The following is a 21,741-nucleotide window of genomic DNA, read 5'->3' on the forward strand; positions in this document are numbered from 1 at the left end:
CTACTACTGCTACTAATGTAATACTAATAGGATTGTCAATCAAGGTACAATTCCATAGCTGATATAATAAAAAGTTATTAAATGTGCATGCAACACATGCTGGTCTTTATAGCCTGTGTCTAATGGATTGAAATCCATATCCTATTCAGTGGAGAGCTGTATGAAACACTTGCTGTTGTTAATTCAGATACATGGGTGATGTTAGTAAGGTATCTCTATTGTAATAATAATAATAATAATAATAATAATAATAATAATAATAATAAAGCCTGATTAACACCTTGCACTAAATAATACGCACATTCAAAGCATAGGGGGCGTGCTTTCCCACAAACCATCCCAAATTTAATGGAAGAATGAAACCTTTTTTTTTTTTTTTGCAAACTATATAGTACCTACCTAGAAACGTCACTGTGCTGTGGTGGTCACTGTAGTACAGCCCTGTACACCGGCTCTGGAATACTGTAATCGATTACCGAGTGCGCGAAGGTTGCTCTCTGTAGTGGACGATCTGTTTCTCTGAGTTTGACCAAGTTCCCAGACTAACCCCACTGCTTGCTTGTCTGCTCGCCTGTCTCTGCCTGCTTTGACGTCGAAGATGGAGGAAGTAAGAGCAGGATTAACTAAAGCAACACACACATTACCTTAAGAGTCCTTATATATAAAATAAACTACCTTGCTGCAATGCATAAATTCAAAGAAAAGGCGATTGGACTGTTGTATCTCCTGCCTTGCTAAGGTAAAAGGATGTTTTCTGTTTTAACAATACTCGAGACAAACGACACTAGATGATTATATTATATATTATTAATTATTAGGATGTTGTCAGTCTGCTTCCCCTAGACGCATCACTAAGGGGAGACGCGTGTTTATATTAGACAACGTGAAACGACAGAGGAAGACGCATACTACTGACATAATAAAGTAATGCCAGCACCTGTACAATAGGGTACCTTTTATTACGCTTTACCTGTCCAGCAGTATATGGATGTTGACATTCTTACAAAAACGATTACATGCAACGACGTATTAGTAATTACCCATATCATTATCAAACGAAGCATTGTGCGTGACTGATGATAGTGATGAATGGCAAGCCTTTGTATAAGTAATTTAATAATAAATCAATACTTTTGTACTGTAAATATATACTTGCACAGATTAAGCCCAGCTGCATAGTTGAGGAGAGGTATTCTGAATCTTATTTATTTATTTCTTTATTTTGTTTTACTTCAGGCCAAAACAATCAAAGACGCTGGCTTCAGTTTGAAATACCGACTGATTTTTTTTTTTTTTTTTTTTTTAAATGTAATTTTTTTTAAACAATTTAATTTTAATTTATTTTTTAGTTGATAGTCTTGTTCCTATTCTATAGCTGCCAGTGACCTCAGGAAAACTGCTGTGTGTACCAAGAGGTGCAAAATCCAAAAGAAAAAGTTAATGTAGATATTGATTTTTCATCAATGATTCAAATTACTAGATATTGATTTATCATCAATGATTCAAATTTGATGTGTATCTACAGCTGAGGTCTCTCTCTCTCTCTCTCTCTCTCTCTCTCTCTCTCTCTCTCTCTCTCTCTCTCTCTATATATATATATATATATATATATATATATATATATATATATATATATATATATATATATATATATATATAAAACGAGGCGTGAAATGTACAGGTGTGCGACTAGTCCTGTGCCTGACAAGTTACTAAAGGGGTGGTTAAGCTAAATGGAAATGATGACAGCCTTCAATTTATCTGATCAGAGGAAGTAACCAAAACTTTCTGGAGAGGTGTTTTCTCTGCGCTGTTAACCATTTAGCTGGTTGAAGAGCGCGTTTGTTCCTGTTCCTTCTGACGCACGCTTTAGCAGTTAATTTAAGTTACTTTTTTGTTTGTTTGACAAAGTTTCTGAGGAAACAAAAAAGGAAGAAAGGACCAACTTTTAGAAGACAGCTTAGGTAGCTAACTTGACAGTCTGCGCCGTGATAGCAGATCTTTCAAATTCATGTTTTGGTATTGTTGAGGGGGGCGTTCTGTCATCGTTAAATTTGGTGACTGTTCTACTAAAAAGCTCTTAGCTTTGGAAGCACTTCGGATCCTGAAGCCTGTTCTTTTATAAAGCTTGAAGGGAACCCGACCCGACTACTATATATAAACACAAAACGGAACACGTACAATAAGAGGAAAAACAGAGAGAAGGCTCCAACCAGGGTAGTGTTATTTCTGAATTGGAGAACCGAAGCTGTGTTGTAAGTAAAACCGAAATCGCTTTCTAAGTATTGACAGTCAGGTGCTGCACATTGTCAAGCACAAGTCAAAGTTGAATTGAGTTTGCTTACGGTAACCAAAACAAAACATAACAAACAAAAAAATGTGCATAGTATATGTATCAATTGATTGATTTATAGAAGTATATTGCTGTCACCAATGACGTACATTGGTGTCACATAACTATATATATATATATATATATATAGATATATATATATTATATATATATTTTATATTTTATAATATATATATATATATTATATCAATGTTACAACTGTTTTTACATAAATAAATTTACTGTTTTTACGATTGTATTTATTTATATTTTTTAAGTAACCTCTCATTAGCATACACATTGTATTTATTTATTTAATGTTGCATTAAGACATTGAACACATGTTACAATAGTTTTGTGTTTTGTTTTTTAATCATTCAATTAGCAGTGGTGTTGTATTAAAACTATATAATAACTTTTTAAAATGCAGCGATGGGGATGGTGACAACGATCGAGTCATATTTATGTATTTATGGAGTACCATTTTGACTTGAACACATACAGTGGAGAACAGCACAGTAGTTTATGATAATAAACACCAACGTGTATACAAGTAAACAGTATGTTGTAATATTTACACAGGAACACATTTAGGAACTTCTTTCCCACTTCAGTTTAATTTAACCAGTACATGTAGGCTAGGTATAACAGATATTGGTCTTTTGCAAGGGGAAAAAAAAAAAAAAAACATGTTTTCCATCGATTGAGTTGTCTTTGGCAACTTATAATAGTGCATACAGTACAGGTATTGTGTGCGTTTGTAACAACTGGTGCCTAGTGACAGGTATGACAGTGTCAACACCTTAACAGCAGCCCCCTCCAAACTCAGTTATCCAAAATTTTATGGGAATCCTCTCGTTTTCTGACACATGCCTGTGGAGTTTAGGGAACCCCGTGAAATAATTTTTCCCATACAAAGAAACAGATGAGTAATGTTCAACAATGCTGTGCTACTTACAAAATCAGTTCTCCAAAAAAGTTGGATTAAATAAAGTTTTGCATGTATAGAATTTTTCTGCACATTTATATATATATATATATTATATTTATATATATATATATATAGATATATATATATATATATATATATATATTTTGTAGTTTTGTGAATAGAGCTTTAGTTACGAAGAAGTTGTATTTGTAAATTGGAGGGAAATGAAAAATGATTGTAGATTAACAGTGTGAATGTTGTGAAGCTGTGTTTAACTGATGACTGGGTAATATTCTATTGCCATTGCGTGGACTTGTTTACCTTTGGTTCTTGTAGGCCCTTAGATGCATGCTCCTGTGACTCCTTTTTTAAAATTCTGTTTTAAAGCTGATCTGAGTTCTAATCAAATTGGTTTCCAGTATTATTTTGTTGCTTTGGCTTGCGTTACTGTATCTGACATGCTGTAGCCCACACATTGATGCAACCACATTACTGTAGATGTCATATTGCAGTTGTAATACATTGATTCAGTGCTGTCCCTCTTTTATCACTAAATATTGAAAACAGTGAATTTGTCTCAATACAGTAAAGTACAGTATAAGTGTTTAACATGTCAAAAGCATCAGTTGTCAAATAGTGTAATAACCAAAGAGCACAGCATTTACCTATTTTTAGCCACAGTTCAGTGTAGCATGACCTAAGCTGAGATAGACATTTTATGAGTTTTACATGTGTTGCATTTTGTTTTTATTTATGTATTTATTTATTTATTATTTATGCATTCAATGGGGCTTCTGATGTTCGGTGTTTTACCCCAGCTTGTATACTCTCCTTCAGGAATTCAATTGATGCCTGTTAGCCATTTGTGTACCTCAATCACAACTGAGAAGCAATAGTAAAATTGATTTAATTAATTTGTTTTTCTTCTGTGAAATAACTAAATGGGCTTTTAAATTGACCAAGCCTTAATTTTTCATTTACAAGCAGAATATACAAACGAGATATGCTAATAAGCGACTGATCTTTATTAAAGCTATAATGAAACATAAAGTATTTTTGCTGGACAGACTTTATTACCATGTGTAACTGTGTTTACATTAGTAAAGGTGAGTCTCTCTGTTTTGTAATCAAAGACTTATGATTTAAAAAGCCAATTTATTTATTTGACAGAATTGTTGTTTAAATGAAATCAGTTTTACTATTACCATGCTTCTCAGTTGTGTTTCAAATACACGAATGGCTTAACAGATATGAATTGAATTTTTAAGGACAGTAAAAAAGTCATGGTAAAACACAGAAATTCAGGGTTTCTGGGCCTGATTTTAAAAGCTCTTAAAGCTCTTTTTTTGTTTTGCCAAAACAAAAATTACTGGAGAAAATCTGTTGTTTTACTTAGCATTGAAACAGCACATATCACAATTATCCTCACTGTGCATAAACTAATTTAAATCAAAAATCGCGCTTGTTACCTTAACGGTGGATACTCACAACCAGCCATACTAGCCCCTTTCTGAAGGCATCAAAAACACATCACGTTCATTAAGTGGAATATTTGTCTTGTCTTTGAATTGTCTGACATCCATATTAATTAATAATTAATACTTTAATTATTAAACTTATTGAAGACAAGTCAATTAATGAATGAATGACATGAATGATATTTTTAATGAAAAAGTTTGATTTAATTTGAAAAACAGTGTTTCTTTCAGAATCCTTCTGTTTTCCCTCTGTGCCGTTTGCATCCTGTTTATGATCAATGCAGTGTGATTATAGTGGTGATAACCAGGAGACAAGCTTCTGTCAACTTTCTGTACATTGCAATCATAACAACCCCGAGGACGATTGCGTGCAGCAATTTATCTTGCCCAAGTTACTGTTAGCAAGCAATATCTACCAAAAGCTTTTTACAGTTATGTTATTTTTGAAACTACAACTGTTAGATTTACTTTGTAGTTCAAAATACTTTGTAGTTCAATTATATTCACACTACTGTAACTATATTGAAAGGTTGATGGCAAAAGTCACATCAAGGGTTAAATCCTGATATACTTGCTATATACTGTGTGTGTGTGTGTGTGTGTGTGTGTGTGTGTGTGTATATATATATATATATATATATATATATATATATATATATATATATATATATATATATATATATAATCTTAAACAATCCCTCATGCAAAACTAGCAACCATGTATATGTAGGAGAGTCAGGTACAGCATTATACAAACACATACAGAATCACCTGGCAAACATAAGAAATACAAAAGTAAATGAACCAGTGGCTCAGCACTTTACAAAGAACAAGCAGAACGTGAATGACCTATAATTCATAGTTTTAGAAAAAATTTAATTATGTGTAGTTGCTGTGACATCCAAAGCCTATAAGTACCTCCACTGTTTGTTTTCAAACACACTTTCCCTTGACAAAGGTATGTAAACATACCAAAACGTTGGGATGCTGGCTCTTTTGAGCAAAACATATATAATGTATTCATTCCAGGGCTCGTAATGAAACATACACAAGCAATGTGATTGGTTGAGCAAGGTTCCGGCTGCCCATATACTGGATAGATACGGACAGTTGGAGCCTTGTTACATATTCTAAATCACTGCGCTGCCTCACAGAATTTAAACTAAGTATCGGTAGCCATCTTGCTTACACTCACTTACAGATGTACAGCTGTAACTATGAAACAGAGTGACCAATTACCTGCAAAACATCCCAAAGTAGTAAAGAGACATGCCAATTTGGATGAAGAACAATTAAATGAACTGGAAGAAAGCAAAACAGAAACAAATACCAAAATAAAATAATTTTAAAAATCGATGTCTTTGTGCTCACTCACCCCGACTTTGTCACTTGAAATAATGTGTTTGTAAACGCTAAAGAAAAACACAGAAAGACACTTGTGTGCATTATCCTCCCCTCTCTGACACAGGTCTTCAACAAATTACTGAAATCCGAGACGTTGTTGAATTTATTTTTATTCCTCATGTCTGTTCTGCCCAGTGTGTCAGTGCCATCTCAAGTCTGCCTCCTGGTGTATTTTTTTTAATGGCAGTGTGCACACTGTCCAAAAAAAAAACAAAAAACTTAATTTTCAGTTTTAATTGAATTAATGTACTCCTCTTAACTTAGTGTGCAATTCAAGGTTATACATGGGACTACTTTATTTGACGTAAGGATATTTAATCCAAAACACTTAATTTTTTGCCTTAAACATGATTTATGCTTTTTTTTTTTTTTTCAAATCCATTGTTTTACCTAGATTATAACTGCAAGGCATCTGTACACGTTGAGTATACAGACTTCTGGGGGGTTGAAGGCCCTCGACTTTGTATATTTGACGTACACGGACTCCAAACCCGGCCTTATTATATATATATATACACACACACACACACATATATATATATATATATATGTGTGTGTGTGTGTGTGTGTGTGTGTGTGTATATATATAAATGGCAGTTGGCTCTTTGAGCTAATATATATATATATATATATATATATATATATATATATATATATATATATATATATATATATATATATATGTGATCAATGCAGTGTGATTATAGTGGTGATAACCAGGAGACAAGCTTCTGTCAACTTTCTGTACATTGCAATCATAACAACCCCGAGGACGATTGCATGCAGCAATTTCTCTTGCCCAAGTTACTGTTAGCAAGCAATATCTACCAAAAGCTTTTTACAGTTATGTTATTTTTGAAACTACAACTGTTAGATTTACTTTGTAGTTCAAAATACTTTGTAGTTCAGTTATATTCACACTACTGTAACTATATACTATCTGTACATATATATATCTCTTGGTTCCTGCAGACAGGCGCGTCACACAGGGCACCGCTGTGCAAAAGAGCTGGCTTCTTTGCAAGGAGCCTATATCGGGCTTATGTCTTTGTATGTGATTACATCACCTACCAGCCCTCCTGCTGCCTTACCCCGTATATATATATATATATATATATACATCTGATCTGATATATTTGTATTAGTATACATGTCAAAAAAATAATCAGATATTTATCCAAGTACTATATATATATATATATAATAAGTACTTATTATTATTACATAATATTATTAAAAATATTTAAAAATATTCGGCCTATATATATCCATATATAGATATAATATTATTATTATATTATATATAAAAATATATATATATATAATATTATCCTTATGATATATATATATATATATTTATTGGAAAACCTGTATCTGTTATTGGAACGGATTCCAAAAATCAGATGTTCGTTCATATCATGATTCGGATACAAAAATCAGATGTTCGCGCTAGAAGTGACAAAAATACCTTGCACTTATTTACCACCTCACCAGAAGTTGTGCGACAGAAAAAAACAGAAAAGTGAAAAACAGCATAATATATAAGAAAAACAACGGATCAACACATTTAAGTTTAAACACTTAAAATAAAACAAACATGGAAATGTCATTGTAAAATGGGTAGGGGGAAAAAAGCTTTTCGTTCTCGTTTATTACATTCCACATAACATTTAAGTCCTAAAAAAATATATATATAACATATATATATATATATATATATATATATATATATATATATATATATATATATATATATATATAATTAGCTCAAAGAATTGTTTATGTTGTACATATCATTTTCAAGGGAGCATGTGTTTGAAGAAAAACATTTGAGATTTTTATGGGTTTCTAACGGCATGACAACTATTTGTTATTGTTTATATTCACATTCGTTATTTATTCTTACGTGATGAAATCGTGTTCTCTATATTGTAACAACATTTTACTTAAATCTGTGTTAATTCTAATTAACATTTAAGCGATAGAGCCCGTCCTTGCGGGCTCTACCGTGTGGTGGATAACCGCGACTGGAGTTATGCCTCTAACGAAAGCCAAGGTACCATCGAGAGGGCTCTATCGCTATTAGAAAACGATGTATCTTCTCTTCAAAAAAAAACAACTTTAAATCCTATATTTACTTTGAACTTCTGATATTTCGCCGGGCAACCTTCCGCTGAGGAATAGTCTGAAACAATTAGAATAGAAATATGACATACACGTAGAGAAAACATTATTATTAAAATTATTATTATTGCAAACATATTTATTTATTGGGGTCGTACTCTTTCTTAGTATAATTTATCTCTACATGTACAATTACAGCCTGACTCGAAACTTGGCGGGACGTCATTCAAGCAGGCAGTGTGTGGATTGGCTGGTGCGGAAAGAACTGAAACAGGGCTGGCAGTTTGATTGGCTGGTTTTGAGGGAGGGTGTTTGGATTCAGCTGATGACAGAATTGTGGACCAATGGTGTCTTTCCTGTTGATTTGCTATCCAGTAGCTGTGAATTTAGCCTTCGTTAGGGTGTCCTGTCGCAGACATGATTTCCCTTGTCTCTAGACCAGCATCAGAAAATATGTTTTAATTAGCTTTTTATGTTATCAGATTAGTACTAGATTAGAATGTTAAGGGAAAAACCCCGTCTTTATGCGCGGATTGATTTAAAGTTTAATTCACAGTTAAGCACTTCAACGTTCCAGCAGTCATCTATGCAAAGTAGAAGTCCACTAGATCTGGAAGCTGATTGGCTGTTTGCACTCAATCGTTTTCTGATATTTTATATAAACCCATCAGCATGCACAACTTTTGAATGAATTTTATTTATTTATTTATTTAAATATTATATATTTATTGGAGTTCATTACTTCATTCTTTTCTGTTGAGTCCCGCTTGCATAATCGTGTTCAGTCTATTTATCCATTTGCCTTCTTTTATTCTATATGTCGCATTGTCTGATTTTAGCTGTTCTAATACTACAAACTTTACATCTTTTATGTCATGTCTTTGACTGGTGAAGTGCTGTACTATTGGTTCATTAATTTTCTTACTTCTAATTAATGAAAGGTGGTTCTGAATTATTTTATATAAAGTTGTTCCAGCCTCTCCAACATGTTTTTTTCATCACATTTTTCACAGGCTATTCCATAAACAACATTGCTGTTTTTACAGTAGGTATTAGCTTTTTTTAGTGGACAGGTGCTGTGTCCTTAACGTAGCTTGGTAATTTCTCAACGTGTGACCTAATTGTTGTTGTTCTGCTATTTCAGCTTTAGTATATATGATTTTGACCCACAAGTAAAAAAGACACATTGCAATGCTTAACAAGTCCAGCTTTGCCTGTTTGAATTTTTGTAACTCCAAAACCCAAATTTAATTTAATGTAAAAAAAATGTGTTATTGGGACCAGGTAGTGTTCCAGTGAACTTATAGACTTCTGGATAATCTGAAGTGAACTGTATTTGAAATGGAGTCCTCGTTCCTACTCACAGCGAGGCTGCCAGGCGTGAAGTAAATATTGTTTTGTCTTCCGGTTTGGAAGTTGACGCACTAATGGAATATAAAGTTAACCTGTCTCTGACATTAGGTGGAATCTGCCCACTAAACCTAGCAGCTTGTGGAAATAATTGTTTCTTTACCACTCAAAGCAGTGTTTTCTGAACCTTTCGTTTTTGCAATATTTGTTTGTCTGTTGACATGCTTTTTCTTGCAGTGACACCATTTACTGTATGTTACTCAAAGGAAGCCTTGGAAATATATCATTTGTGCTGATATCATACTTTTGCTTGCCTTTCTGCAGTCTTATCACTTGTTGTAACCCTTTTCCGGTCCACACTGTGTTAAATACATGCATAAAACACAGCTGTATATGAAATGAAAGTATTTCTATTTTAAAGAACATACTTGGAATCAACCCCCTTGCAATTTCAACATTCAGCAGCCATATCACACCTCAAAACAAAATTCCTTTTTTTTTTTTTTTAACTGGGATTGCCAACCAAAGCAGACCCAACAATAAAACTAAAACTAGATACACCAGTTTGAAACAGGGGTACTTGCTGTACGACTCTTATGGTGCATTTTAACCCTTTATAAATGTATGTATTTTAGTCATCTTACAGAGTTTACAAGGAGCTGCTTTAGCTCAACCATACATTCCTTGCTGAAATATCTTGCGACTGCTGATAAGGTGCTGGGATTGTGAGCACCACATTTACCGGTTTCCCAGCTGCTATGTTTAACACCAGATCACGTTTATAGTGCATACTGTACAGCTATCACTTGACATAAGAATTTTTCAATAGGGGGACATATTTGTATTGTTAGTTTTTTTCTTAAACCAGCATAACTAGATCTTCAACAGCTATTACTCAACTTGCATGACCAGCTGACAACCAGATAACTGCCAGATAAATCATAGCTGGAATTCCCAACAGCTTGGATATGTACAAGAAAAAGAGAAAAAAAAAAAAAAAAAAACATTGCACCAGGTCACGGCATAACAACACACATCAATGAGAGTGTCTAGGCAAATCTGTGGATGTCAGGAAGGTCAATGATAACAGTAGGGAAATGTATTAAAACAAACACTGGTTAGTGATTGATTTTTGTAGCTGAGCTGATGCCAAAAGATGAAACCAAATTGCATTGCCTTTAATAATAATCTTTATATAGTGCCTTTCACAGTGGACCACCATCACAAAGCACTTTGCAAGATACAAGACTAGAGCGTGTGAACTATGCATCAGCTGCAGAGTCACTTACAACAACATCTCACCCCAAAGACGAAGCACAAAGTTAATTGACTTTGCTGAGGGTAACACTGTGAGCCAGTGGCTGAGCTGGGATTTGAATTGGGGACCTCCTGGGTATAAGCGGCTGTTTCTTTAACCAGTGGACCACATAGCCTCCAGTCTAATAGTGGTGATTGTTCTCTGCTCTCTAAAATGTGTCCAGTTATGGAGTATGTGAAATCTACTGTTATAATCTCCACAACTGCAAAAAGATTATTAGTAACTGCCATTGCCATTGGCTCTGTACATTTTTGTTTCATCTGGCTTTAGCTACAGTGTATGGTTATCCTTATAAAGTGGCCACGCCCCCCAGTACATGTAAAACTCATCTTGCCTAACACCCTGTACTGTTGTGGTTAATAGAGCTGGCTCAACAATTGATGGAGGCCTATGAAGTGTCACCTTTCTACTGTCATCTTCCTCCATCAATCACCAGTCACTTGCAGTCTGAAACACAGAAGTCAGGTACATTGGGTCACTAAGGTGTGAAATGCAAAGTGTTCAGGTTTGCTCTAGTTTTGTTATTTAACCCACCTTGGAAAGGATCTGAGACTGTGAAGATTTTAATACAAACCTGATCAAATTGAATAATCAATAGAAATTGGCAGCATGAGCCCACCAGAAATATGCCAGAATTCTGCTCTTTTATATCTTTCTATGAAATGTCATGCTTGAACATTTTGTCTTTCTGTCATTTATAGGGAATACTTTTACTGCCAAGTGAGTTGTCTGACAGTAAGTGACAGGTTTGGATAGCAGTGACATCTCAGGTATAGTCTTACTGTGCCCTGCTAGTACAGTAAGTGCTTTAATGCTTCAACAAAATGGCAAAGTTGTTAGTATAGACATCTTTTTTTGCCTGCAGCTAACCTCCTTGAATTCTTATCCCCTCGTATCTCAAGTAAAGAGCAAAGTGGAGTTGTGTCAGTATTTTCTGGGAAATGTACTTGGAACACAGCAGTTGAATGAGGTGTTGGTTGGAATCAGAAGGCGCCAACATCTAAAGCAATGTGCAGCAAACCCCAATTGAATTAGGTTAATGTTACATCGTTTGGCAGTAACTACCAGCATTGCTTACAGGGCTCTATTGTGGTGAACTCTGTCGTCAACAGCCTTTCACAGTGCCAGAAAAAAAAAAAAAAGAAAAATAGCGTGCATGTCTCGTTTAAGAGCGCTATCTGGGTGTTATGCAGCTGTAGATGGCGGTTATTTCTGAAATCATGAAAAGGTTAGAAGGACTATGAGATTGTACTTGTGAGGGTTGTCCTTGCAGGAAAACAGGATTTCGAAACCTAATGCAACTCCGTGAGGCAGTGGGTTCTGTGTTTTTGATACTTCTCCTAAAGCAAAACAACAACAATACAATGCAGCAAACTGCACAAGCACAGGCACATGTTTACAATCATGCATTACTACTAGCATGCAATGTTTTTAACATTATTTGGAATAGATGTTGAAATGCTTTGTAACTGATCGGATCTCGTACATGGAAATGGGCTGTAGTTGTTAAAGCATGTTTGTCTTAAGGTGCTGTCTAAGATGCTCTCATGGATCACTGGTTGGGAGCCTCTTTCTTAGAGTTTCTGTCCAGCATGTCATTGGGGTACCATTGTTAATACCAGTGTACGTCCCTAATAAAACCATAGCAGAACTACGAACAAAGACCACATCACCACTGAAATCAGCACAACTCTAGAATAGCAAGAAATGAAAAGAATGATTTACTAATCAGGTGTTTTGCTTTGGTTTTTACAGCCCTGCCCCCTGACTATGGAAACAGAGGCTACAGATGGCTATCTTGCTAGTAAGTTGTAATTTTAAGAATGTATTACCGTAAAACCTTCTTACTAGCTACTCGTCCTCAGAATGGGGATATGTATCTTGAAGAAGTTTAGCAACCAAATGTCCAATACCTTTGGCTACCATTTAATTCAGTTTGATGTGTAATTATTATTATATTATTATCTGTAGTAGCATTAGTCGTTTCTTATACAGTAGTATCTCCCCCCCCCCCACCCCCCAACACATTACTAAAAGCTCACCTCATTTTAAAACAGCATTGTTTCAGGATAAAGCACAGCTACTGACCTGGTAAAACAGTATCTGTGATTGTGATTTTGAAAGTAAATTTGCCATGAGGTTCAGTATATTTCTGTTTACTATAACTTTATAATTGAATTTTCACAATGTTTTGAGAGAATAAAATATGCAGAAAAAATTATACTTTTAATCTTATAATTCAGATTGTGTGCAAGCAATTCTTAATTCTGTTTAATTGTATTTTTTTAGGAGAGACATGTAAAACCATTACTCTGTATTAATGAAAAGTAGTGCGCCAAGTGCCAAATAATATTCAGATATTTTTCATTTCCTGTGTGCACTGTATATTTTTACTTCATAGCAGGACATAACACCTCTTTTTGGTACACATCTATTTTTTTGATGTTCAGAATGTTTTTCAGAGTGGGCGTCAGATAAATCTAGTGGTAGTATTTTTGGCACCACAGAAATATAACTTTAAACAGCAAGTTGTTTTTATTTTATTTTTTTTAACAGAAATAAACACAAAAGGACACCCCTTAAAAAATGTATTTTGGCACTGTTTATTTAAAATAGACTGTTAGTGTACCTAAACCTCACATATCATGGTAAGTACCATCTTAGTATTTAGCTGTCATTAGCTTGCATAGACTGAAACATCATTTTCAGGTTTCTGTTCTACATAATCCACTATACACTTGTCTTTGTGGGTTTGTCTTCAATTACTCTTGCAAATTGTACTATATTTCACAGATTATTACCTACGTGGTCTTATTCCTTTTCTCAACATATACATACACAGTGCACGGTGGCTATTGATGATTCCCAGTCTAATATATTTCAGTCAGTAAGATCTGCGCCTTGCTTGCCATTGCTGTTTGTCTTTGCTAAGGTATAAACAAAACTTGTTTAATCAGATAATGAATGGCCCTTGGCCTTGATGCATAAAATAACAAATAAACACATTTATGTGGGGCTTTCCAATTTGGGATTTTAAGCATCTATAATGCTTTCTTCTCGGAGCAGCGGTCGGAAGGGAAACTGACCAGTAACACAGCAAGGTTGTTAAGCGCAGGTGGCTTTCACGATGAGAAGCTGTGGGTGCTGTCCCTCGGCAGGGCTGACTCAGCCTGGTCTGGGGTGAGTAATTAAGGAAGGACAGGCGCTGAGTGGAGGGGAATCCTCGTGGCAAGGATAGAACCACTGAAGAGGAGCCAGGCATAAATGACCAACTGCTTGAAGCCACTGAAACACGCATGTACTCTAACAGGGAGAGAATAAGACTCCTGCTTTGTAGCAGTTTTACCCATTACAGGTTTTACTGTGAGCTTGATTAGCCACAAAATATAGGTAACAAGTTTAGGTGTGTCATTAAACTCATAGTAAAACCAGGAATGGATCAAACTGCCTTGCAATGGGAGTTGCTACATTGCTTATTTGCAAAAAAAAGACCCAGGTTTGAATAACTGCAATTTCTCAAGAAGGTTTGATTTACTATGCTGTTAAAGTGTATTAAGACAATAGTACATACAACGTATTGTTAGAATAGAGAAGCTTTTGCCTGCAGCAAAACCACCATGTTCCAAATAGGGTTGGGGCGGGCCAGTACTGTATTTAGGTGAGACATCTCCAAGGGACAACTTTGTGTTGCAGAAAATTGTGTTGACTAGTTGTCTTTGGCAAGCTCATTTGCTTACTCCTTTGGGATATATTGTCAATGGTCGTCCAATATACTTATATATATATATATATAATATATATATATATATATATATATATATATAAATTATATATATTATATAATATTATATAACATACAGTGCCTTGCAAAAGTATTCAGACCCCTGATCAATTCTCTCATATCACTGAATTACAAATGGTACATTGAAATTTCGTTCTCTTTGATATTTTATTTTAAAACACTTAAACTCAAAATCAGTTATTGTAAGGTGACATTGGTTTTATGTTGGGAAATGTTTTTAAGAAAAAAAAAAAACTGAAATATCTTGCTTGCATAAGTATTCAACCCCCACACATTAATATTTGGTAGAGCCACCTTTTGCTGCAATAACAGCTTTAAGTCTTTTGGGGTAAGTATGTACCAGCTTTGCACACAGTGTTGGAGTGATTTTGGCCCATTCTTCTTGGCAGATTTGCTGCAGGTTGTTCAGGTTGGTTGGACGACGCTTGTGGACCGCAATTTTCAAATAGTGCCACAGATTCTCAATGGGATTGAGATCAGGACTTTGACTGGACCGCTGTAGAACATTCACCTTTTTGTTCTTGAGCCACTCCAATGTTGCTTTGGCCTTGTGCTTGGGATCATTGTCCTGCTGAAAGGTGAGTTTCCTCCCAAGCTTCAGTTTTTTAGCGGACTGAAGCAGATTCTCTTGCAGTATTTTCCTGTATTTTGCTCCATCCATTCTTCCTTCAGTTGTAACAAGATGCCCAGTCCCTGCTGATGAGAAGCATCCCCACAGCATGATGCTGCCACCCCCATACTTCACTGTAGGGATGGTGTGTTTTGAGGCATGGGCAGTGTTAGGTTTGCGCCACACATAGCGCTTTGAGTTTTGGCCAAAAGCTCTATCTTGGTCTCATCTGACCACAAAACCTTTTCCCACATCGCTGTTGGGTCACTCTCATGCTTTCTGGCAAACTCCAGACGTGCTTTCAGATGGTACTTTTTGAGTAACGGCTTCTTTCTTGCCACCCTCCCATACAGGCCAGTGTTATGCAGAGCTCTTGATATGGTTGGCTGGTGCACCATTACTCCACTCCCAGCCACTGAACTCTGTAGTTCCTTCAAAGTGATTGTTGGCCTCTCTGTGGCTTCTCTCACAAGTCTCCTTCTTGTTTGAGCGCTGAGTTTTGAGGGACGGCCTTTTCTTGGCAGTGCCTGGGTGGTGTGATGCAGCTTCCACTTCCTGATTATTGATCCAATTGTGCTCACTGGGATATCCAAACACTTGGATATTATTTTGTACCCTTTCCCTAATCTATGCATTTGTATTACTTTATCTCTAGCTTCTGTAGAATGGTCTTTGGTCTTCATTTTCCTTCAGATTCACAGCCTTACCAATGATCCTTCAACAGTGGGGTTTTTAGCCAGAAAATGTGACAGCAACTTTAATGGTTCACGGGTGAAGGCCAATGGTAAGGTAATTGTGTCCTCGTTAGGGCAATTTCTTTCATCGGTGCAAACTGGGAGCTTCCACAGCACAGAGGTTGAATACTTATGCAAGCAAGATATTTCAGTTTTTTATTTTTCTTAAAAATATTTCCCAACATAAAACCAATGTCACCTTACAATAACTGATTCTGAGTTTCAGTGTTTAAAAATAAAATATCAAACAGAACGAAATTTCAGTGTACCATTTGTAATTCAGTAATATGAGAGAATTGATCAGGGGTCTGAATACTTTTGCAAGGCACTGTTTGTGTGTATATATATATTTGTGAGCTTTGTGAGCCTGTGAGTCGTGACGGGTAGACTCTGCAGACCTGGTGTGGCAACAGAGATGCTGCAGTGGCCAAAATCATGGAAACCAACACTGGATAAGATGCCGGCTGAAGCAACGTGCTGGGAGATACGTGGTCCTACCAACTATTAAGGCGATTCTGTATTTTTGTCTGCCGGTCATTATAGTTTCACTCAACTAAAAGTGAATTGAACTGGGTCTTGAGTACAGTAAGGCAGCTGAAAATGTGTTTTTTTTTTTTTTTTTAAATGAAGATTACATTTTTGTAAGATGAGATAAAGTCACTCTATGTGTTTCCTAGTGAGTTATTTAATTTGGCTCCAGTGAGATTTTCTAGTGATACCATAAGACTGGTACAGTACCAGGTGTAGAATGGTACTGCCTGAATCTACACTGACACGCTGATATGTAGCTGGTGCAAAAACAGTGGTCTTAGGAAATGTTGAGCTTGATTATGTTCATACTGCAACACAATCCACAGAAAACATACAGTTGTGTTGCTTTCTATACCCCTTTGATGGTGCTGCTGTGGAGAATAAGAGCAGATGTGAAGGACGCCACATGTTAAGGGACTTGGTGTAGTTCACTGGTGCAGTTCAGTGTTTGTACAATCTCCATTTGATCGTTTCCCTTACTGAAAATTTGATTGTGTTTTTCTCGCTGAGGAAGTATTCCAGTTTCTAATTGTACGATGCATGAAGTAAATAACAGGCTGCATGACGTTACCACCCCTGGCATCCGCGCTTTGGCCTGTGTGGAGAGCCAGTCAGTAACATCAGGGAAAGAGCCGCTTGGCATGACTCGCGCTCAGAGGTGCTGAATCATGGTTTTCATATCACTATGTCTTTTACAAACCCACCTCTCAGGCTTCATCTCAAGTTTACAGTTAAATCTCAGAGTCTTACACCCACTGTTAAACAGAGTGGGGCGAATCTTAGCTTTTTTTTTATATATAAATAAGAAGACAAAGACAATAATTTATTTTTTCTCTATACAGAATTTTGAAATCTGTGCTGAAAACAGCCATAGGGGAGATTACACGGATTACACAGAAAACGTGTCAGTGGCACGGCACATATTCTGTACGTGCACATACATACAGTACATTCTGCAGCAACAGTACAATGACTGTACGTTTTGTTCTTTTTGCCAGATAAAATAAAACTAAACTACACATTTTCAGCGTTTGTCTGTCAATAAAACTATTTTACACTTAAGTTGAATTACATATATTAAACACTGTATCAATCTCTGATCGGATACCCTGTCTTTAGTGCAGTACTGATTTAATTAACCAGCATATCCTGTTGCTCTCTTTAAATCTGACACCAACAATGCTAAAGTTATTTACTGCAAATATATAATATAAACCATCACTGCAGCAAATTTCTGTCAGGTTGAATTGCTTGCAAATACAGTCAGTGGCTTCAGTCAAGGTATAAAACTGGACCGTATGAATTAAGTAACATCTATTTACAATCATTTTGGTGTGTATAGCTTTTCAAGTACTGCACTAATAACTTCAGTTAATATTTTGATTGCTGTTGAAATGGTTTATAGCACGGTACAGTGCTGGAGTGTGACTGTGTGCCTGTGTTTCTTCTTTCAACAACTACTACATGTTTTAATAATATGATAAAGTGTTTTCTTAGGCCCGTCTTTCACAACCCAGCACGCTTCTCTTTTAAGAACATAAGAACATAAGAAAGTTTACAAACGAGAGGAGGCCATTCGGCCCATCTTGCTCGTTTGGTTGTTAGTAGCTTATTGATCCCAAAATCTCATCAAGCAGCTTCTTGAAGGATCCCAGGGTGTCAGCTTCAACAACATTACTGGGGAGTTGATTCCAGACCCTCACAATTCTCTGTGTAAAAAAGTGTCTCCTATTTTCTGTTCTGAATTCCCCTTTTTCTAAACTCCATTTGTGACCCCTGGTCCTTGTTTCTTTTTTCAGGCTGAAAAAGTCCCTTGGGTCGACACTATCAATACCTTTTAGAATTTTGAATGCTTGAATTAGGTCGCCACGTAGTCTTCTTTGTTCAAGACTGAACAGATTCAATTCTTTTAGCCTGTCTGCATATGACATGCCTTTTAAGCCCGGAATAATTCTGGTCGCTCTTCTTTGCACTCTTTCTAGAGCAGCAATATCTTTTTTATAGCGAGGTGACCAGAACTGAACACAATATTGTGTAAGAATGTTAGCTTAGAACCGGATTTCACCACAAGGGGAGTTTGCTTTTGGAGAAAAATTAACGCATATTTTAATGAGGATGCAAGATGCAAATGTGTTGGCTGTAGCTGAACAGATAAACTGTGGTGCCAGAAGGCAAAAAACAAACAAACAAACAAACAAACAAACAGACAGAAAAAGCATGCTTGCTATTGATGATGGGTTGAAACGTGAGCACACCCATACATGTTGTGTGTGTGGTTGTCTCTTATTGTATGAGCCAAAAAAAAAAAAAAAAAAAAAAAAAAAAAAAAAGAGTATCAAGTCAAATTAGTACTCTTGATAAAGACCTCTGTAAATATGTGATCCTGCTGTCTGATTGCATTTATAAATGTGTTTGTTGACGGATGGTTTGCTTCCATGCACCTGAAGGCGAGCTGTATAAATTGTAACAGGGTGACATCCAGTAGAATGAAAGACTGCTGCCTCCCTTTGAAACGGGAGTCTGCAGTATGTCAGTTTTTTGGGATACAGCTGCTTGAAGCAGGAATTAGACAGGATTTAGCAAGTTAGCACAGGCAGGGAGGTTCTGTTATTTTTTTGTCCACGACTGTCAGTTTTTGCCATGGCGATGAAACCGATTGCACTTATATCGATCAGGGTCATCCCCAAGGCTTGAAAACCACAGTTCATAGTAAAATGTCCCTTATGACAACATACCGAGATCCAACAATACCCACTCCATGGTACGTTGAGCAATCTGGAGATTTCCAATGCTACAGCAACCCCAGGAAAGCCTGCATTTATTTCAACAATCAAACACAAGTGTTCCCCAGAGTCTTGCTTTGAACAGTCAAGTGTTATTTACAGAGTTTGACACAGTGGAGCTTCTATGGCGCTCACTGCACAGAAGGCAAAGGCTGAAATCATTGCAGTCAGTGATAACCCTGCTTACAGTACCTTAGCATTTACAGTACATTGGCACCATAGCATGTATTGTAGGGGCTGTGCAGGTCAGGGAGACGCAGAATCAGCCGATAAACCTGCAAGGTTTTACCAGCAGTAGCAGTAGCATCTGTAGTAGTATGTGTTGTTAATGAAACTGATCTCCAAAACTATGGGATTTCCCAGTCATACCTGCTATCTTTTTTATGACAGTTTATGGATTACTTCTTGTAATGTCAACCCCAGTGAGGATTAATCTGCAGTCTTGTCAGTGTGACTCATCTGGTAATTTGATGAGAGCTCTGGGAGTGTAGAAGCCTCTTGCCATGTTCCCAGTGGAAATAGGACACCAGGGGTCTAATTCTGTGCTGTCATTTATACACCCTTAATTACAGGAAAATCTCCAGAGTGTTTATTTACTTTTATAGGATTCACTTTGCTCACAGGGATAATGCTGTAGACTGTTAAAGTCACAGCCCATCTCCTTTATAGGCGTGTCCCATGGGACATTCAGGCTTACTACCTCATCCAGAATTTTATATTAAACTATTTTTTATTTTTTACTCCAGTGTGCAATTTACCCACTGGTGCCATACGTCCACCTCAGTTGTTTTATTTTTTTGTTTGTTTGTTGTTTTTTTTTAAGCAAAATAATGTCAGGTTTATTTTCCTTTCAAAAAAATTATGCAGATTGCTGAAATAAAAAGCTTTGGCAATACAATTTATGTAAACCGGGTTGTTTATAAAGTAAGAACCCATTGCATGAGGCCCATTGAATGTGACAACTTTATTAGGAAGGCAAGGTTCCTTATAAAGTGGTCGCAACGCCCAGTACCTTGTGCAGATCCATCCTGCTTATCTTTGTGCATGCTGCTCTGAGTTTGGATAATAGAGCGTGCTCACGACCTGCACCCCGTGTCAGTCTGATTGTGTTTATTGATTTATTCATAGGTAGGAAAACACTCAGTGGTGGCATTTATATAGTGATACTAAAATAAACGTATTTACATTATTTAATACATTTTAGGTTGAAGTCTCAGTGCTTTGTAGCGGTCTTCCTGTATCAGTCACTAGTTGCTATTATCTATATACAGTATATGTGTGTCCGTGTGTGTGACCAATTAAGTATCTTGTACGCAGGCCAATATTATTGATATGGGCTTTTCCACAGACTGCAAAACTCCCCATTGTTGGAATTCATCCTGGGACTTTTGCTGGGGAATGTGTGTTTTTCTTGGGAATTTTTTTCCCTTCTCCAATTAACTTCACACACACACACATACGCACACACACACGCACAGTCTGGTTTGTATATGCAAATGATATGCAATAATAGCAGCTGCTTTGGTTGGCCCATGACAGCTCCAGTATTGCTGGTAGATTAACTGTGACTCTCGTCTGACTGCAGGTAACGGTGACCACTCTCCCAGAAGAGAACACTCCAGCATGGTGGTGGACCTGTCCTCAAACACTCCCAATGGGCAGTACTCCCCAAGCAGTAAGTTCCTTTTCACTTCTTAAGTTTCCTAGTCCAGGCTATTCTGCACTAGGGACTGTTATGCTTGGTTTGACTTGCTGTTTTTACTCCTGTACAGTACAGGAAATGGAATAAGATATTGCATAGCAGTTATACCCATTCCAGGTTTTAATACAAGCTTGATGGGCCACAGTGTATAGGGAAGAAGCTCATGTGTGTCTTGTTAAACTCTTAGTAAAAACAGGAATGGATCAAGCTTCTATACAAAACGAGCGAAGAAGAATTGGTCAACAATGACAAACTCGTTCACATTTCTGATTCATTTGAAGGCATTTTAATGAATGAAGAAGATGACTGATGTCTCCAGGTCACAATTAGGTTCTGATCACCTTGCTTGTACAGCATGCAACAGTAATGTTCTTTTTTATTAATCCTCATTTGGATTAAATTCAGATTTGGAACAAAAACTTTGGTGCCTGAGACAAAACAAAAACCTCTTGTAGTGTTCCAGTGTTCCCTAAAAGAATGGAATTGTCTTATTGTAATACATAATGTTATAGCTCAAGGGATTTCCTGGCTATGTTTTTTTAATTTTTAATTTTTATTTTTTTCTTAAAATGTATGTGTTGGGAAGGCACGTCCAGATCAGAGGTATGTGCTTGTTACTGGCAGGGGGGCTCAGCTGGGTTT

At 36.4% G+C, this 21,741-nt stretch overlaps 1 protein-coding gene across 4 annotated transcripts in view; it reads left to right on the forward strand.

Annotated features, from left to right (window-relative positions):
- The first annotated feature begins 414 nt into the window (after positions 1 to 414).
- The window catches only part of ikzf2 (IKAROS family zinc finger 2), a 49,091-nt gene continuing 27,764 nt past the window's right edge, over positions 415 to 21,741 (forward strand). For 2 of the 4 annotated variants that reach the window (XM_041263831.1, XM_041263834.1), the window contains exons 1-3: positions 1,785 to 2,255; positions 12,693 to 12,741; positions 20,983 to 21,072. In XM_041263831.1, the coding sequence (XP_041119765.1) occupies positions 12,708 to 12,741; positions 20,983 to 21,072 (124 nt within the window). In that variant the 5' untranslated portion in view covers positions 1,785 to 2,255; positions 12,693 to 12,707. Of the gene's footprint in view, positions 740 to 1,784; positions 2,256 to 12,692; positions 12,742 to 20,982; positions 21,073 to 21,741 lie in introns of those variants that run through there. The other 2 variants (XM_041263832.1, XM_041263833.1) reach the window with 2 other exon arrangements.

The sequence above is a fragment of the Polyodon spathula genome, chromosome 11 (assembly GCF_017654505.1).
Source record: "Polyodon spathula isolate WHYD16114869_AA chromosome 11, ASM1765450v1, whole genome shotgun sequence".
NCBI classification, from domain to species: Eukaryota; Metazoa; Chordata; class Actinopteri; order Acipenseriformes; family Polyodontidae; genus Polyodon; species Polyodon spathula.